The sequence below is a fragment of the Corvus hawaiiensis genome, chromosome 4, assembly GCF_020740725.1.
Source record: "Corvus hawaiiensis isolate bCorHaw1 chromosome 4, bCorHaw1.pri.cur, whole genome shotgun sequence".
NCBI lineage: Eukaryota > Metazoa > Chordata > Aves > Passeriformes > Corvidae > Corvus > Corvus hawaiiensis.
In genome coordinates this window covers 65,820,962-65,839,517 of record NC_063216.1, presented here as the reverse complement: position 1 = coordinate 65,839,517, position 18,556 = coordinate 65,820,962, and the positions used below count along the sequence as shown (strand labels likewise).

General features: G+C 38.9%; 2 protein-coding genes across 4 annotated transcripts in view; one reads left to right on the top strand and one right to left on the bottom strand.

Annotated features, from left to right (window-relative positions):
* COG5 (component of oligomeric golgi complex 5) overlaps nt 1-10,439 on the bottom strand; it is a 185,353-nt gene extending 174,914 nt beyond the window's left edge. For both annotated transcript variants that reach the window (XM_048302615.1, XM_048302616.1), the window contains exons 1-6: nt 10,333-10,439; nt 9,352-9,491; nt 8,320-8,377; nt 5,347-5,401; nt 5,179-5,248; nt 88-208 (exon numbers count right to left, since the gene is read on the bottom strand). In XM_048302615.1, coding sequence (XP_048158572.1) covers nt 88-208; nt 5,179-5,248; nt 5,347-5,401; nt 8,320-8,377; nt 9,352-9,491; nt 10,333-10,387 — 499 coding nt within the window. In that variant the 5' untranslated portion in view covers nt 10,388-10,439. The remainder of the gene's footprint in view (nt 1-87; nt 209-5,178; nt 5,249-5,346; nt 5,402-8,319; nt 8,378-9,351; nt 9,492-10,332) is intronic.
* The window catches only part of DUS4L (dihydrouridine synthase 4 like), a 37,668-nt gene continuing 29,498 nt past the window's right edge, over nt 10,387-18,556 (top strand). Inside the window, exons 1-6 of one of the 2 annotated variants that reach the window (XM_048302626.1) lie at nt 10,387-10,483; nt 10,823-10,957; nt 11,231-11,352; nt 14,695-14,812; nt 16,221-16,343; nt 17,653-17,879. In XM_048302626.1, the coding sequence (XP_048158583.1) occupies nt 10,848-10,957; nt 11,231-11,352; nt 14,695-14,812; nt 16,221-16,343; nt 17,653-17,879 (700 nt within the window). In that variant the 5' untranslated portion in view covers nt 10,387-10,483; nt 10,823-10,847. Of the gene's footprint in view, nt 10,484-10,657; nt 10,958-11,230; nt 11,353-14,694; nt 14,813-16,220; nt 16,344-17,652; nt 17,893-18,556 lie in introns of those variants that run through there. The other variant, XM_048302628.1, reaches the window with a different exon arrangement.

Here is an 18,556-nt window from a genome sequence, read left to right as displayed (position 1 = left end):
CTTTGTTTTTTAAGTCAAACACTAGTGTGAATCATGTGAGTGCAAGCTAAAAATATATCTACAAGTAATTAAGACTTAAGGACTCACCAAGTTCATTGAGACTCTGGGCAGCTTTTGTTATCTCTCTGCTTCCTCCTTGCAGTTGTCCTTGAAGTCTCTTACTGAGATACAAGATGCGTATTATCCTCCGCAGCAAGTCACAGGCAGCCTGCAAGGAAATTGTGGCATTAGGGGATATTATCAGTACATTATTATCACATAATACCAGTACTCAAATGTGAAAACATCTTGAGCAAAAAAGGAAATGTGAATGCAAATAAAAACAAAGAACATTAGAACATTAAAATCCCTTTTTTCAAAAATTTTTAATATGATTCTATGTTATATAGACCAAGACTTTGAAAAGCTGGTAATTACATTCATGGGGCTACTGAGATTATTCTGTTACTACCCACGCAAAAACAAAAGAAACTCAGAACCCCATGACAGAGGCATGTTCTATTCCTACTTAGAAGTGAGCTTTATTTTACCTTGTGCATGTCTCTCAATACTCCTCCCCTCTTTAAGCTTTAGCAAAGTTAAGAAGTTGGCTTTGCCAATCAAATACTCATCCAAAATAAACAAAATGGCAGCAGTTACTTCAGAAGACAATAAAACTTGAAGACTAAATTGTTATTATAGGTATTGACTCTTATGGTAGGCATATATGTAAAAACTAATTCTCAGAAAAACTTTCAGAAGGCCAGTTACCTTCATTCAGCCAACTGTTAGTTCACATTCTTTCATATGCTTATTAAAATACAAGGCATTCTTGGCTAAAAATTAAGAATATGGACATATATATAAATTTTTAGGAAACATATTCATGTATGTTTTTGTTAGCACCAAATTAGAGTAACAGGCATTGCTGACATCTGAATCAAACATAACAGTTTCATAATTTTTCACTCAATTAATATCTTGAAATACATGCTATGGGAACAGGAACATTTTGGAGTGGGTAACAACTAAAGCAGAATTCAAAAATGCAACTCAGATTTCAGTACAGTCATAGGTAGGGTCCAATATCTGCAATCAGATTAACAAGAGTGGCAAGTGAGAAATTTGGAACAGGTATGACATAGTTGTTTGGAGTTACTTTCCCTGGTACTGAAGGCAAAGTCTCCTGAAGTATTAACCTTATGGATATCAAAATTAATTTAAAATTACTTAAAAAAAATATTTAGTATCCAAAAGACTTAGAACCTCTTTTTCAGACTCAAGTTCATTTATTGAAAACTAATGTTAAAGTGCCCATATGAAAACATGCACAAGTGAATAATTTCAACCAATATCCACAGCAGACTGTACAACCTGTCAGTCTCTTCCCTATGCCAGGACAAACTAACAAATCCACAAATATTTATAGTTTCATTTTATTAAACATCTAGACAGAACAAAAAGGAAAAATTAGAAAAAACCCCACTGAGGCAAATCAGGGAAAGCCCAATTACTCTTGCTGCTTCAGGCTCTCTACCACAGTCTGAAGTGCAAGTTTTCTAAGCATTCTGTGACAACTTAACCACATGATTTCTATTAGCCTTACTGAGAACTAAGTGGGGCTTATCCTGCTTTGAGAGATTAATGTATTAATTTTTATTAACTCATTTCTTTAATTAGAAAACTCTTGATCCACATATCACTTTCATATCTGTGAACTAAATTTCTGCCAGATTAATCAAAAATAGCTCTTTATATAGTGCACTATGCTTCACCAAATAAGAGGGCATAGTATTATTACTTTGCTTTCAAAATTAATTACTCTCTAATCCAACTGTGTTCCTCTGGCTAATGTTTTTCCCCACAAATTCAACTTCTGTTATTTTCGAACCATTGTTTACTTTACATGCCAGAAGAGTATTTCTTTTTCGTTGACTTGTTGCTTATTATTTCCTGTCCCAAGAAACAATCTTTTAAAAGAGAGTAAGAGATAGGGAAAGTTATATTTAGATACAAGAGCAAAAAAAAAAGTTTTCATTACTGGCCCTGGGAATTAGTAGGAGGAAAAAAATCCAAAGACACTGAAAATGCACTCTAAATTTCATAGTGACTTCTACTGCATTGTACCCTTGACAAAGATTCTGTTTCACCCAAGTATTTTCATTTATGTGAGCTGTTCAACTTAATGAAACTCCCAGTCACTGTGAAAGAATGCTATATATAAGGACATGTGACAGAAACAAAGAACTGTATCTTTGGAGTTGTTCACAGATGCCAGATCCTCTAACCTGACTATCCACATAACAGAAGTCTGAATTAATTCAGGGAACATTCCCTCTCTGAGTTGGACCAGTATGCTTTTCTAAAGGAGATGCTTTCATCCAAGAAGGAACGAATTCTACTTTTCAAGCAAGAATTAATTTGGAAAAGGCCAGTGGCTCCAGTTAGTCCAGGTCATTTTAAGTAAAATTAAACCCCAATTTTTTTTGAGATTACATGGTAGCTATCTCCTGAAATTTAAAACAACGTATCAACAATAACAGAAATTACTAGTACAATTTGAGTAAACAAAAAGCCTCTTACCTTTAATCTCAAATTAGTTTTAAGAAATTACTGAAAGAAGACTTAATTATAAAGAAAGAGTCACTTGAAAATGTTCCAGTGTGTAGCTCAAACATGCAAGTTAATTGAATGTATATATTCTGTCGTTTATGAAGCCTGAAGAGGAGATAATCCACTATCTTAGACTACAATTACTATTTGTTTACAGTAGCATCACGATGACATCTGCTACTGGTAAATATTTTAAAATAAGAATAACTTTAAAATACAGATTTTTTTTTTTCAATGTTTGACATGTTTGGCTATTATAAAGTTTTTCATACACCAAGATACTGAAACATTTAGTTAAACAGAGCTGCACAGAAATGAACCTTCTGAAGGACAAACTCCCTGTCTACACATTTCAGCTGTTAACTACTCCCACTTAGCTTGTGATCAACTATGGAAAGAGTCAGAAGAGGACAGTATAATTCAAAGCAGGAAGTGAGTCTGCTGCTGCCTTAGGATGCCATGAAGCTCTAAGAGCAGAGCAAGACATAACATGTACAAGCACATAACAGAGATTTAGAATTCAGGACTAGATTTTAAGTTTAACAACAAACCTGCAGTGAGAACGTTTATGAAAAAGCCACACTATATTAAAAACAATTAAGGATGGCAAAATCTAGCTTTATGCAAGTCAAATATTCCTTCAGTTAGTGAGCAGTCCCACAGCAATCAATGGAGAAGTACTAAAATAACACCATCACAAGTGCAAGACACACTGAAACATCATGCATTCCAGCAAAACATACCTGCCAACCCTACAGATTTGGACAGAAGGCAACCTCTTTTACCAGCTATCTTTTTCTACCAATTGTAGATCAACTGATAAAATTAGTAAGTTTGACAATGTCCCAAGCCACAAGTCTCACATTTGGGGGCAATTTCATGTTGTAAACCCTGTCATCACCAAGGAGTGAACTGTGTGGTGTGCCCCTCCTTCCTCAACAAACAAGTCCCCCGGGTAAAGGACAGCCCAGCAGTGCATCTTTAGGAGGCTGGAGAGTTGAGATTTGACTCAACTCTCCGTAAATTCACCTTCATTTCTCAATCCAGGTATCCTGACCCTCAACTCCTCCAGCAGCACAGTGCAACATAAAGCACTCACAATGTATCTGCCAACACAAGAAGGGACAGCAGCTCTTGTGCTGAGGATAGACCCTCAGTGGCAGAGAATCTGGAGTCATCATTCCTCTTTCTACACTGATGTTAGGAAGAGCAGCCTACCAGGCTTCCAATTACTCTGCACCTCTTTTTTCTGACTTACAGCAAGAAAAGTCAGTTATTACAAATCCCCTGGCACAGCCTGAGCAATGCTGACCCTGAATGGATGCTGCTTTCACACCACAGGAAAACCCATGTAACAGCCAAAAGGAAACAAAGAGCACCCAAGAAACATTTCCTAAGTCCAGGGACTCATTCTTCTCAGACATCCTTCTGCAGTTTGACTTTGTGTAAGGACAGTGCAGAAATGATCTTCTTTAGCCCCACATTCCTACAACCTTTTCTACATGCGCAACACATCTCAGAGAACATCAAAAAAATCTGCACCTAAACTGCCACATGGAAGTAATGGGACTTTTGGCCAGTGGCAAGAAGAGTAACAGCTGGAGCTGAAAACAACAGGAGAAGCATCTGGCCAAAATGGCTGCACAGTGTTAAGAGCTCCCAGCTGAACTTCACTGCTACTGAAAGTAACACAGAAAATAGAAGTTCAGCCAAGAGACAGTGCAGCTGCTTCACCAGTCCCCAGACTAGAAACTGCTTGAGTCTGCAGCTTCATCTACTCTACAACAGCAGTCACTTGCAGACTGCAATCTACTTGAGTGAATATCCACAGCTCAAAATTCAGGTAAACTTGCAAAGACAAATAGTTAAACAATAACTCATTAAACACTTGTGGGGTTGGAGTTGTGTTGCGTTTCAAACCATTAACTTAATAGAATGCAGATACATGATTCCTGAAGATCTATGGAATAGTTTTCAACTACTATAAAATTATCAGTGGAAGTGTTTGACACTTATCTCACCACCATTGTGATAAGCTCTCTGCCACTGCTATCCTCTAACACAGATCTACATTCTTCTCTAGACTCCACTTATATTTAAAAGGCACGGACAGCCATGCACCTGGGTTTACAAAACTCCACAACCACAAATGGCTCCTTAAGTTGTATCTTGACTTTTGAAGAAATTTGAAAGAATTTTGAAATAATTCCCAAACTCTTTACTAAACTGCAGCAAAGCCTGCATTAACTTAGGGGCGAAAAGCATCTTCTGCACAACAGCACCATAACATTAAATACCAAAATAACACAATTATGAGAATTTAATTAATCTGTACTCAGATAACCCTTCCCTCTTCCCTTCATCTCTACAAAAACTCAATTAGCCAGTGCAAAGGTCAATTTCCTACTTTGCAATATAAAGCACTTCTCAGTAGCTCTTGAAGAGACACAAAAATACTGATTTTCAGAAAAATACTGACAATGAATTACAGGCTACTGGAGTAGAAAAACTGTACCATGTATGACAATTGTGGAATAACACATGTTCAAAAAGGATTTTTTAAAATATGTTTTGCATGCAACTTACTTGAAGTTTTGCTAGCTGAGCTGTGCGAGACACTATTTTGTTGTAGGGGTCAACAATTTTGACTCTAATTCTGAAAATAAGAAGAGAAATTTATTTATAGCAGTGTTAATAAATAGCATTATAGAACATAAGAATTTATACTTTTCAATTACATAATGAATGTCATACCTATCAACAGTGCTTTGTAGAGCACCAATTCTAGTTTGCATCATTTGGAGGACACCTGCAAAATAAAGCAGATTTTTTACATGGAACACTGATCAGTTACAGAGTTTCTCTTCAAATCATAGTAACTACTGCAGACTACTTTAGCATACACCAAAAAAGTTTCCCCCTTTATAACAAAGCATCAGAGAGACCAAAATTAATAAGCATATTGGGAAATAAACTGAGCAGGTAATAGGTCATTTACTGAATGTTATGGAAAATATATTGGTAGAGAACATAAACCCACAGAAGAAACATCACTCCAAAATCCATCATTTGTGAAGTTTCAAATAATATTTAGAGGATGCTACTTTCTAAGAGAATGATGATCAGGAATGCAGTTCAAATTACATAATCTGGTATAAACACCTGAACATGATACACAAAAACGGCAGAACGTATTTAACACCATTTATTTAACATAGTGACGAGACAGTTCAGAGAACCAAATGACAAAGAGGACTGAGAAGACAAAACAATTCTATTTCAAGGTTTTCTTCCTGGGCATAAGCATCTTTAGCAAAAAGTAAGGTATCAATGTCATTGTAAGGTCATGTAATTTGGATTACAAACAGAGAAAACTACCCTAATCATGTTTGTTCCACATTAGTTTGGCAAAGCAGCACAAGGAAAGCTGATAAGCATGCCTGTTCTTTTCTTGGTAAATTGCAAACAAAGTAGTAGGAGACAGGAGTCATTTTTGCAATACAGAATCAGCCTGCTGAGAATTTAATTAGGTTAGACAAACCCAGGCCTATGAAATTATTTTTGTTCCAGTTACTGTTAGCATTCTAAAACATACTACATTTTTGTAAAGCCCTGTTTACAAGCATGCCATCGTTAAATTAAATAAAACTGCAGCATGATACTGTAAGATGAAAGACAAACAAAACTACTGCTAACAGTTATATTCAGGTTGTCCTGTACTGTGATTGTATCTCACTCATTTTGTATAAATATGTAAATTCCCATCTTCTCCATACTTCAGAAGTATTAACTTAGTGACAGGATCGCAGGTTCTCTGTTATTTAGACATGGTATAGCAGGCAACAGATCATGAGGATGAAGATAAGAGATACAGTGAAAAGCTGACAAAATAGACTGCATTGTCTACTCTACATTGCAACAATGGGGGAGGGCCAGTGGCACAACATTGCTGCATCTACGGCTGTAATATTGCTATTAAGCATACAACAGCCCTCTTCCCAGAGGACAGAATAAGGATGGGTGAAAAGGCACTCTCCCCTCTCCACCTGCTGTCGAAGATACAGGATGATACAACTGATACAGGATGATGCTACCTTAAAATAACAGGTAAGCTCAAGATACCTACTGAACTACCTATAGACAAAAAAGAATATGTAGACCAGAGCTGTGTACCATTAAAAAAAGTGCACAGGCCTAAAAAAGAAAGGACTGTACAAGCTGGGTGTACCAACTTGTAATGTTTAATGAGATTCATTTTCACACATCCAAATGACTATGCATGCTGTGAATTAGCTCCATAATCTTCATTTGCTAACTTTCTTGATAAATATACCAAGAGCTATGCATTTCTAACTTCATAATTTAAAAATCTGTTGGCATTTATCTTTTCTTTTTCTTATGAATCTTGACTCCGTGTTTCTTTTAAGAGCATAACCCTAAGTAAATGGAAAAATTTCAACAACTTTGAGGTGAATTAAATTTTATCTTTACTTTGCAGTATTAGTTGTAAAACATGCATTATTTACCACACCTGCCTTATAGAAATGTTTCCTAACTGAGCAGTTGTTTTGAAGTACATCATTCTTTCCTCAGAGCAATTTTTGGAAGGAATACCTTCAGAAACAACCATAATTTCAGAAAACAGAATTCCACTGAGCACAAATTGCTGAAGATTGTTACTGGGATGTATTTATCAGTCATAAGATTGACTACAGATTCCTGTCTGCTTCTTAACTGGAGAATGAACACATATTTCAGTCTTCTATGCTTGATTCTCCAACAGTTTATAAAGTTATTCAGGAGCTACCATTGCTAGATTAAATAGCCATTTCTTTAATTTTACAGTTGTATGCAATTACTGACACAAAACAGTGTATCCAAGCAGTTACTAAGACTAAGGATATACTGTAACCATCAGTAACCAGAAACTCTGGTTATGCCAAAACCTGAAAGCAGAAAAAGGAATAAATTACTTAGCAAGTTACAAAGGGGAAAAGGGGACATGCTACAGACATTCTGGCATGTTACAGAGGTGAGTATCTGTCTGCACAAAAACAACGCAAAAACCAACCAAACCAAACCATATGACGTTCTCAGCAAAGTGACAGAGCAGAATGGCAGGTTTCATGAGCTCTTGGCACAAGAACAATATAATGCAACCATTTTCTATACAGATTCAATGGTTCCTAAGTAAGGCCTTTGAAAATCAGCAGTTTATGTTAAAATGCATGTCTCAAACAGTGGAATAAAACAAAGGTATGTATTTAACTTAGTAGCCCTTTACTAGGAAAAAATATTAGAACACGTTTTAGCGTATGTGTTACAGCCTCTTTGGTTAAGATGTGCAAACTATGTAACATATGCATATGCAACATAAAATTGGTACTTATGGCAACAGATACCTGCCAATGTTGCAGCAAAATTAGGCTTATTTAGAAAAATATATTAAAAGGTCAAAAAAGGCTTTATTGCTAAAGTTGCTCAGAACCTTAACAAAATACATTTTCCTATGAAGCAGCTACTCCAGAGAAGTATAAGCCAAATCTTCTCCCTGGAGCTCCATCTACTGATGTAAAAAAAAAAAGCTGCCACATGTTACTCCTCAGAAATCAGATTTGGAGCTTTAACATTTGGGGCCAAAGTTAGCAGTGAATCCAGTTCCCCGCACAGATTCTAAAAGTGCTTTTTCCACTGTAAGAATAGCCAGGATAATATAACAATATTTACCTTCCAGGGATTCAATTCCAGTTGCTTGGGCCAACAGATCTTCATGTCTTGCAACAACCTTAAAAAAACAATATAGAAATCAATAAGAGAAAAATGGGGACATGAGCCTAAAAGCAGTATTACATATATCTACATCATTCCTACATTAGGCATTTAAACATCAGCATCTCTACATTAGTCAGATACAGGAAAAAGCAGGTATATCTTACAGGAGAAAGGGTTTTCAGAATACAAGGTGTTTTAATTCACAAAAGCAGCAAGCTTAGAATGAGAAGAGGGTCCGTAACTGCAGCAGAGCTGACATCTTAATTAAAGCCAGCAGAGCAATCACATTTCAACACACCTTCATATTTCATAATAATTGTAAATGTGAACTCACTAATCATACCATAATAATATACAGTAACTTTTTTTCTTACTATGACATTTATAAACTAGTTCCCAAAGAACTTACCAACTGAAGCAGGGGGAGGGAGGAAGCAGGTTTTGACACTACACACAAACTTAGCAAGTGTTCTCATTCCAAGGTCTACTGTGGATTTATGGTTTCTGCGTAGAAAAAGTCTTTTACCATCAAAACTCAAAAGCCTTTCTGAAGGTGTAGAGGTATGTTAACACAGGTTATATTTGCCTAGCTAAAGGTAAGTCTTAGGGCTTATGCTACTCTTCAGCACAGGATGTAAGGGTGCAAGTTCTCCCTATCTTCTCACAATGCCATCCTGAAACACAGCCTCAAGTGTTTATGATGGTTGACACAACCATTTGGAAAGAGTCTTCCTTCTTACAGGAGTAAAACAGCATACAGTGATAGACTACAGAAACTGAAACAGTACATGGCTTCCTGGTATGAGTATTAAGTGTGGGCTTAACTGAGTTGTCAAACTCAGTACTAGTGTAGCTGCAAGTTGTACCTTTAGTAACTGCTTGCAGAGGACACTGGGCAGTTTCACAAGTTATAAGGTCATAAGATTACTACGTTTTTTACTAGTTTATATCAATCACCCCAGAGTAACAGGTATGCTTTAAACTTACTTGTAAATGCAGTTCTTTATCCAACTGACTAATACCTTGAGCAAGTTTTGCCAGTTGCTCAGCTATCACAGCCTGATGGATGGACTGGGAAGTGTAAGCTTTCACATCAAAGTCTTCTCTGAAGAAGTCAGCATAACATTCTGAAAAAGGATTTAGATTTTATATTCATGCTTCAGAAGAATGAAATAATACTTACAGCCCTACAGTGTACAGTTTTCTGACCTTCAGTTACTTCAACGTAACAGTGAATGTTCCCTACATCACATAGTACAAACTTTAGAAGAGACCACTATCATGAGAAACAAGTTTAGAACTGGTAACTGGGGTTGATGTTTGTTTGGGGGATTTTTTGGCAAATGGAGACAAAGACTCATGTCTCTTTATTCCCCACAACCTTCTCTTGAGCAGAATACCCTAAAAAGTGTATACCTTATTTTTTCAAACTTTACAGTGTAACCAGGGTGAAGCTGTTGAGCCTGTACCCATAACCAAACACACCAGTCAGCTGCAGATCACTGACAAGTGGCGTAAGACTGAACTTCATGAAATCATACCGGATTTCGGCAACAGTATGAGTTTATAAAACAATTAAGAAATGATACTGCAATGCTGACTCTGGATCAAGCAAGATCAGAGTTCCCAGACAGCTACTCCTAATTCAACCGAGCACCTTCGCTTCTCCTTCCACTGCAATTTTTTTTCCTTTGGGAGCAAGCGAACCCGGGCACACTCCATCCCGCGGCGCCGCAGCCCCTCGGCCGGCGATCCCTCCCCGCGCCGGGGCACTCGCTCCTCCGCCCAAATTTCCCCTGACTCGCCAGCGCGGGGCTTCCCCGCCTGCCTCTTCCCGGGCTCCGCCCGCCGGGCCCAACGCCACCCTCGCAGGGGACCCTCCGGACGGCCGCGGACGGGCCCCCGGCACGGTCGTGCCGGCGAGAGCTGTGCCAGGCGCTGTCCCCCGTGCCCGCGGCCGCGCCTCACCGTCCGCCCGCAGCTCGGCGAGCGCCGGGGCGGGGGCAGCCCCCGCCTCCTCCATGCTGGCGGTGCCGGAGCGCGCGCGTCACTCCCGGACACGGCGCGCGGCGATGATGGCGAAGGCGCGCGACGGAGCGGGCGGTGGCGGCAGCACGTGGTGAGCGGGGCCGCCGGGAGCGAGCGCGGCCCGGGCCGTGCCGGGAGCGGCCGTGCCGGGAGGGGGGGCCGTGCCGGGAGCGGCCGTGCCGAGGGGGGGGCCGTGCCGAGGGGGGGGGCCGTGCCGAGGGGGGGCCGTGCCGGGGGGCCGGGGGGGGTCGGGAGGGGCTGTGTCTCAGGGGCCGTGCCGGGGGGGCTGTGCCCGGCATTCTGCGGAGGAGCGGCTTCTGGCCCGACGCTTCCCCAGAACTCAAGTGCTGCGTAAACTGTGGTGCTCTGCATGATGGCCTGTGAGAAATAGCTGAATAACGAACGTTTCAGGCGCTGTTTGTTTTCCCAGATGCTGATAGGACTGTTAACTATACATGATTGGTGACATCAGAGAATCTAAAGAATGCCAACTAAAAGATCCCATGGATTTGTTTCATTCTGGGCAAGTTGTAAAAATATGTGCCCCTATGGTCCGTTATTCAAAGTAAGTAGCTGTCATGTCAACAGTTTTCAGTATATTTTCTTTGTTTAGACACTTGTTTCTCAAGTTTATCTTGACTGTAAAAATGGGTGATTACCTTCTCTTTTATTTAAGACAGAGGTGGATGTGGGACGTTTTATTTTACATGTTTTCATCAGAGATCTACGCATACAATACTCGAACATCTCCACAATACTGCATGTTAGAACAGCATTTTAGGATAGCTAACAGAAAAATGCCTTAACTATTTACCTCTTAATTTTTATGTGTCTGCAGGTTGGCTTTCAGAACCTTGGTTAGGAAGTACAGTTGCGATTTGTGTTACACACCAATGATAGTGGCAGCTGATTTTGTGAGATCTGCGAAAGCCAGAGACAGCGAATTCACAACAAACAAAGGTATTACTTCTAACAAACCATTGCCTTGTCAGAATGTTTTATATGGTCATAAGCCAAATTGGCTAAGTGAATGAAGTCTGTCACACAACTAGACATCTGTTAACAATTTTGGCATACCTTCAGATTGATTAATAAACCGCAGGAATATTCTAAGTGAGAGTAAGCACAGTGCAGTGATAGTGGGTCAAATGAAATAGTGGAAAACCTTGTCTCCACCTGAAATCGAGGCCTCCAAAGTGATTTACATCTGTGGGGGTTGACCACACATAGCTGCTCATTCATTCCTCCTCCATTCTCCCAGCAGCACAAGGGGAGAATAGGAAGAGCAAATGCAAGAAAAATTTATGTGTCAAGATAAAGGCAGCTTAATAAGTTAAGGAAAGAAAAAGGGAAAGAAACAAGTTATGCAAAGGCAATCACTTCCTACTAGCAGACAAATGCCCAGCCACTCTCCAAGCAATAGCCACTCTGGAACAAAAATTCCATGTCCCAACCCACTTTCTTCTTTTCCTACCACTCCGGTTTCCTTGCTGAGCTTGACTTTATACAGTATGGAATACTCCTTGTTCCTGTTTAGGTCAGCTCTCATAGTTTTGTCCACTACAAACTTCTTGCCCACCCCAGTCTGTTTGCTGGGGGCAGGGGTAGGCAGAGTGAAAAAACCAGGAAGTTTTGACACTGTGCAGGTACTGTGCAAGAGCCAAAACAATTGTGAATTTTCAACACTGGTTTTATCACAAAATCCAGACATACAGGCTACTACAAATAAACTTCAAATAAATTTGACGAGTAGCTCCATCTCAGCTAGACCAGGTACAAGATGACAGTAAGATTCTTTTTCCAGCAATTGTTTAACGTGTGTTTCAGAGACAAACATTTAACTCATTGCCAGGAAAAGTTTTCTAGTCTCTAGCAAAAATAAGAGTGTTGCTAAAGGTGAAAAAAGTAATAGACCAGCCATTGATACAGTGGAGTCAAGGACTGATAAAAGAAAAAGGGTTTCATATTAGCCACACTGGGAAGTGGAAGGGGCTGGTGGACAAGTTGAGATGCAAGAGCAAGAAAGCACAGAAGAGATTGGGAAGTTAAAGCATGGCTGGGGTTGAGGGGGAGAAGCAAGGCTTCAGGCATGGCACAGAAACATAACCAGAACACCTATAAAAAGTAGAAGTATGAGGACTTGTACAGTGTCATGGCTGTAAAGAGATCTGAAATATGTGGGAAGAGGTGACAAGAACGATACAGATCTGTTGGCATGAAGCGGCTGCAGCAGAACTGTGTGACAAGGAATGTACGAGCACAGGCTGCAACTGGAGGAATGAAAAGCACCGCTAACGTGCAAGTAAGATCAGCATGTAGGGTCTGTGAAGTGTGATGATTTATTCTATTCAGGCCACAGAATTTGTGGTTTCATAAGTGTATATGTAACAAGGAAAGTGTATTTCACTGTTTCAGCATTGGCTATGTACTATGGTGCATTATTCAAATAGAACAGAGCAATTACAGAGAAAACTCACATTGGAAAGCACAGGCAGACTCTTATGAGTGGAACTCAACTTCAAAAAAAACCATGAATAACTCATTCTACGTAAAAAAAATGAGTAAGAACATAACTGACACTGTATATGGCTCAAAGCTCCACAGTTACTAGTTTGCCTCTTAGAATTTACTTACACTTTTGATCTACACGAAGTCTGGTGGCACTGAAGTTCTACAGGTCAGATACGGAGTGTATTCTGGGGAGTGCTGGGACAGGGAAAGAGGAGATGAAATCTTTTAGTGTTGTAAACAACATCTTTTCCCTGCTCAACTTCTTTTATGCCGTTCTTAATTTTATAGGCCTCTAAAACATTGTCTCATGCTTTGACCAGCCTATACTATTTACACTATTAGCATTTATACTTTTTGTGTGGTTTTATGTTTAACTTGCTGGCTGTTTGGGGATTTTGTCTTCTAATTAGTGGAGTAGGTTTGCAATCTCTGTTTTACATTTTCTTCTGCATTAATGTTTCTTTGTTGTGTATTTCTCAAATAGAGGTAGATGTTCTTTGTGGCTGCTGCTAAAATATTTTATGTGGCTACATTCAGTGCTTTTATTACTTAATGCTCATCAAAGAGAAACTAGGCACATGGGCTTATTCTAAAATATTAGCTATAACAATGTAAATCTCTTCATCTAGAGCACTGTATTAAAGGGACACTTTTGAAAATATACATGCAATTTTTTTTTGCTTGCTGGATTTTTAAGTAACCTCTAGAAGTGTCTCAGCTTGATTGAGAGGGTACTGGTGGCCTTTCTTACTTAATCTCCACCATTTCAGTAACTATTCATTTCCCTCTAAAACAGGAAAATCTTCAGAAAGCACTTGTGGTCTCTTCAGTACCAGAAGTGCACTTGTTTCGTGCATTTGTTTGATCATCTCTTTCCATCAGTGCTCAGATATCATGCTGCTTCTTCTTAACTACAGCAATTGTTTATATGGAAAGTGAGTGCTAAGACTGCTTGAGATACTTGAGATGCCTTTAATGTAATGCAGTAGCTGTAAAAGAGGAGAGCAGGTTCCAAATGACCATCTGGCTCTCTGCAGGGGCTTAGTAAATCACAAGTAGTTCAGCAGACCCAAGCAGAGGAGCACTGACACTTTGGTTTCTCACTTGAGACAAAGCTGCTAGAGCTGCGTCTGCACATGAGTGCTCATTCCAACTCTCGAGTGTCACGTTGTGGATAAAAACAGCCATGTTGGCACAGAAAATGAAAAAGAGCGGCTTGGATGAGGAAGGACAAAGTTTGTGGGTGGTTTAGCTCCCTTCTGAAGGGTTGGTTCTGTAAGCAAGTTTCCCACCTAGCAAGACAGACATGGCATGTGCCATGTCAGCACAGCAGAGGGGCAGCATGCAGACAAGGAGGGGCAGCCTAGGAGGGGAAGCATGAAGGCTGCTGAAAATTAGTGAATGCCTAGTTTCGTAGATGGTCTTTGTGAAAGATTAGCAACTGACCAGCTTCAGTCAGAAATAGTGTATGTTAAGCCAGCAACTGTGGGGGACACCTATATTTGTCTGAATTCCCACCTCTGTTAATAGACGTACTTAGTAACCCCATGCCAGCCACCTTCGTTTATTTGTGATCTGGGGCTCACAGAATGACAGAAGAGATGAGCTTGGAAGGACCTCTGTAGGTCATGTTATCCAGCCACCCTGTTCATGCAGGGTCACCTATACCTGGTTGCCAGGACCATGGTCAGACAGCTGTACAATATACAAAAAAAACATTCAAAATTTAGAACTTGTTCTTTTTATTTTCTGGGAATTTTTAAGTCTCTAAATATCTTTTCATTGGAGTAGGTGATCACCCACTGATTGTTCAGTTCGCTGCTAAAGAAGCACAGGTTTTGTGTGATGCTGCCCGTATCGTCTGTCCTTTTGCAGATGGAATAGACCTAAACTGTGGCTGTCCTCAGAGGTAAAGTTTTGAAAAAGCTGGGTAAATACAGTGAAATAATTAGAGACTAAATAGTTCCTTTTCATCATCATTTCTATTTTAACCTAAAAAGAGATTTCAAGAGAGTAAGAGCTTTTTAACCTGTCAGAAATGTCTGTGTGGTAAGGCACTGTTCTGAGTGCTCTGAGATGCCTGTCACCATGGTGAGACTGGGAAAACCAGTTGTATTTGCCAACTTGCCTTTATTAATTTCTTTGATACTGAGTGTTGGCTCAGAAGTGAAGTGCCCATCCCTTCTTGACAACTACTAAATGTGCACTCCCAAAAAGAGCTTGCTGCAAATAATTTGCGGAGTGTTTTGAATAATGATATAGCAATTTCCAGAATAATGAGGCAAGTCCTGATGTCTCAAACTTCTGCAAGTGCAGGATAGTCTTCAAAATAAAATTATACAAATAAACTGCTGAAAATAATTTCTTCCATCTTTTATTAAATTCGTAAGTATAGTGAATTAGTGATCTACTTCTCACTTATTGATAAAGATTTTGTCTTGACACTGAAATAGAGTAGTAAGCTTGTTTCTAACTGGTTCAATTGAGAACCATCTATTACATGTTTGCCAGGCAGTCTTTTTCTAAATGAAGACCTGAAAAATATAGGAAAGTAAAAGATAATACTACGGTGCAAATACTTAATTTCTCTATTCTAATTAGGTTGTCTTGACTTAAAACTATAGTATTTGAGAAAACTCTTTTCTGGAGAGATCTGAGGCTTCTGAATGGAAGTATTGGGGGTTTTTTTAAGCTAACTATAGTTAAGTATGTCAAACTGTCTGTTCCTTTTAGGCCAAAAATACATGCTTACATTTGAATCCTTTGTTTCTTGTGCATATTAGTTTCAAAATAACAAAAGTTTGTGTCGTGTTTTTTATAAGAAAAATTATTTTAAAAACTGCTGTTGTTATGTGGAAGCAAAGGTTATTTTTGCCAGTCAGAACAGTGAGATCAGAATATTACTAAAATAATATCATCACTTGCACTTCAAAAAAACCTCCTTTTCAATCCAAAGTTTGAAATCCGTTTGAAAGAAATCCATGACCAAGGGGAAGGGGAAACATCAATATATTTATTTCATGCATGCACTGTAGATTAAATTTTAATTTATCTTCGTTATGAATCTATTTTGTGGACAGAAAATTTAACTTAAAGAGATTGGTAACTTGTCCAAATTTCTAGTAGCAAAACGGAGACTGAACCAGGATCTAAAAGCTGTATCAAACTGCAAACAAGTAATTGATCTAAAGCCAGTACTATCTCTGATTACTTAACCACATATTCTGAAGGTCATAAGGAAAGAAACTGATGTGTGCGACTGATACTGATCTGCATTTCTTCAAATGTAGAATATGAATGTTCTTTTTCTTTTAAAGATGGGCGGTTTCAGAAGGTTATGGTGCTTGCTTAATAAATAAACCTGAGCTTGTTAAAGATATGGTGAGACATGTACGGAGTCAGATCGACAATCCTAAATTTTCAGTATCTATTAAAATAAGGTAGGTCTAACTTAAGTGCTGTTTGTGGTACATGGAAGAATCCTTTTTTTTTTTAAAGAAAGAATTTAGTGTCATGATAATAATATTTGTAATTCTGTTACTGTAATACTAAATATTATAGTAATTTCCTTATGCGTGAAGACTGATGAGATTTTTTTGACTCAGATATCTGGGGCAATTAATATAAAACTTAGAACCAGCACAGCCTTTGACTGCTTATCCAGATAACATACTGTAAACTAGAGTTCTCTTGCAATCCAAACAACATGAAAGTACAAGGTAAAAGATTAAAGGGCTTCTATAAAAGAAAAGCAGTGCATAGTCTGTATCATCACACGGATTTGCTTTGCAAGCTATTAGGGAGCAGAGCCATAGTTGTGGTTGGGTATAAAGGGATGGGTAACAAAACTGGGAGCTGCTCCCACAGCTGCTGTAAGGAATACATTCTGCTTCCCTACATCAGCTTCTAAACTTCTGTAGACTTGTTTTGCATTGCTTTGTGTACAGCACAGAGAAGAGAAGGTTCCAGGGAGACCTTAGAGCAGCCTTCCAAGTACCTAAAGGGGGTCCACAGGAAAGATGGAGACAGACTTCGTACAAGAGCGTGGTGTTACAGGAATGGGGGAATGGCTCCAAAATGAAAGAGGGCAAGTTTAGGTTAGATATTAGGAAGAAATTCTTTGCTGTGGAGGTGGTGAGGCCCTGGAGCATGTTGCCTAGAGAAGTTGTAGATGCCCATCCCTGGAAATTTGTAAAGCCAGATGGGGTGATCTCTGAGCAACCTGGTCTAATGGAAGATCCACTCTCTCCATAGCAGGGGTATTGAAACTGGATGGTCTTTAAGGTTGCATCCACCCCAAACCATTCTATGGCCATTCTTGATCCATTATTTAACCATACATCCTATATGGCTTTTGCGTATTTGTCAGTTAAGTTTCAACTTAGTTTCCAGTCCTTCTGGAAAGGGGAACTATTATAAATTGGATTTTTTTTTTCGCAAAATATGCAAAATCACGGTGTTTATTTTAGATTTTTTGGGTACCCTTGCTCAATCTGTATAAAATTTACCATGTATATTACAGAGATGTGATATAATTGGGAAATGCTAAAATAAATAACAGTTTCCATACACTAAACTCATATGTCTTAAAAAAAAAAAAACCAAAAATCAAACACTGTTTTCCTACAGTAATACTGTCTTTATACCGTTACTTATAGAAATATGTGGTAATTCCTCCCTATAGAGGAGTGCTTTTTATATAGGCCAGGGAAACTTACTACCTACTGCTTTCATTCCTTGCAATTTTAGGATCCATGAGGACTTAAAAAGAACAGTTGACCTGTGTCAAAAAGCTGAAGCAGCTGGAGTTTCATGGATTACAGTACATGGGAGAAGTATAGAAGAAAGGCATCAACCTGTACATTATGATGCAATTAAAATAATTAAACAAAGCATGTCTATACCTATTGTGGCTAATGGAGACATTAAAACTTTAAAAGATGCTGAAAATGTTCATCACTTGACAGAAGCAGATGGTAAGATTAAACATACTCTATTTTCTAAGTAAACTTATCAGATTTCAAGGTATTTATTTTGGATGTAAGTAGGACATGATTTGAGTGCTTTCTCTCCTTGAAGAGACAAATGAAAGAGGATATTTTAGATGCCTTACAAACTCACAAGCAGCATCACTGGTAATCGTCAGAACACTAGAGCACTGTTATTCAAAGCCACAAATAATTATTTCCGAGACAAATTACAAAAGCTCTGTGATTATTTATGCTATCTCATCACTCAGTAGTGGAGTTCGGGGGGACCTTCAGACATTCCGTCTCTTAATGGAGCTGATCATCTCTTAAAGAACTGTAAACTTCCACTTGGAAATCTCTGCTTCCTGCACATGGGAGCAGATTTCTTACAGTAAGAACACAGTGGAAAAGGGAAATACTGTTAAGCCAGATGGTGAACTTAAAGCACACAGTGAAGCATTGCACTTTCATTTCAGTGGTAAAATTTGGGGATTTTTTGCAGTTATTAGTCACAGTAGATTCCTGCAACTGTCTGTGGTTTCAAGACAATATGGATATTTGGTATATGTTCTGAAAAGATAATCTGTATCTACAGACTTTCTGTCTTACAGCTAGAGAAAAACAGGAAAGAGAACAGTACATGTGACAGGTTTCTGCTCACCCTGTTGCCGTTTAATAGCATC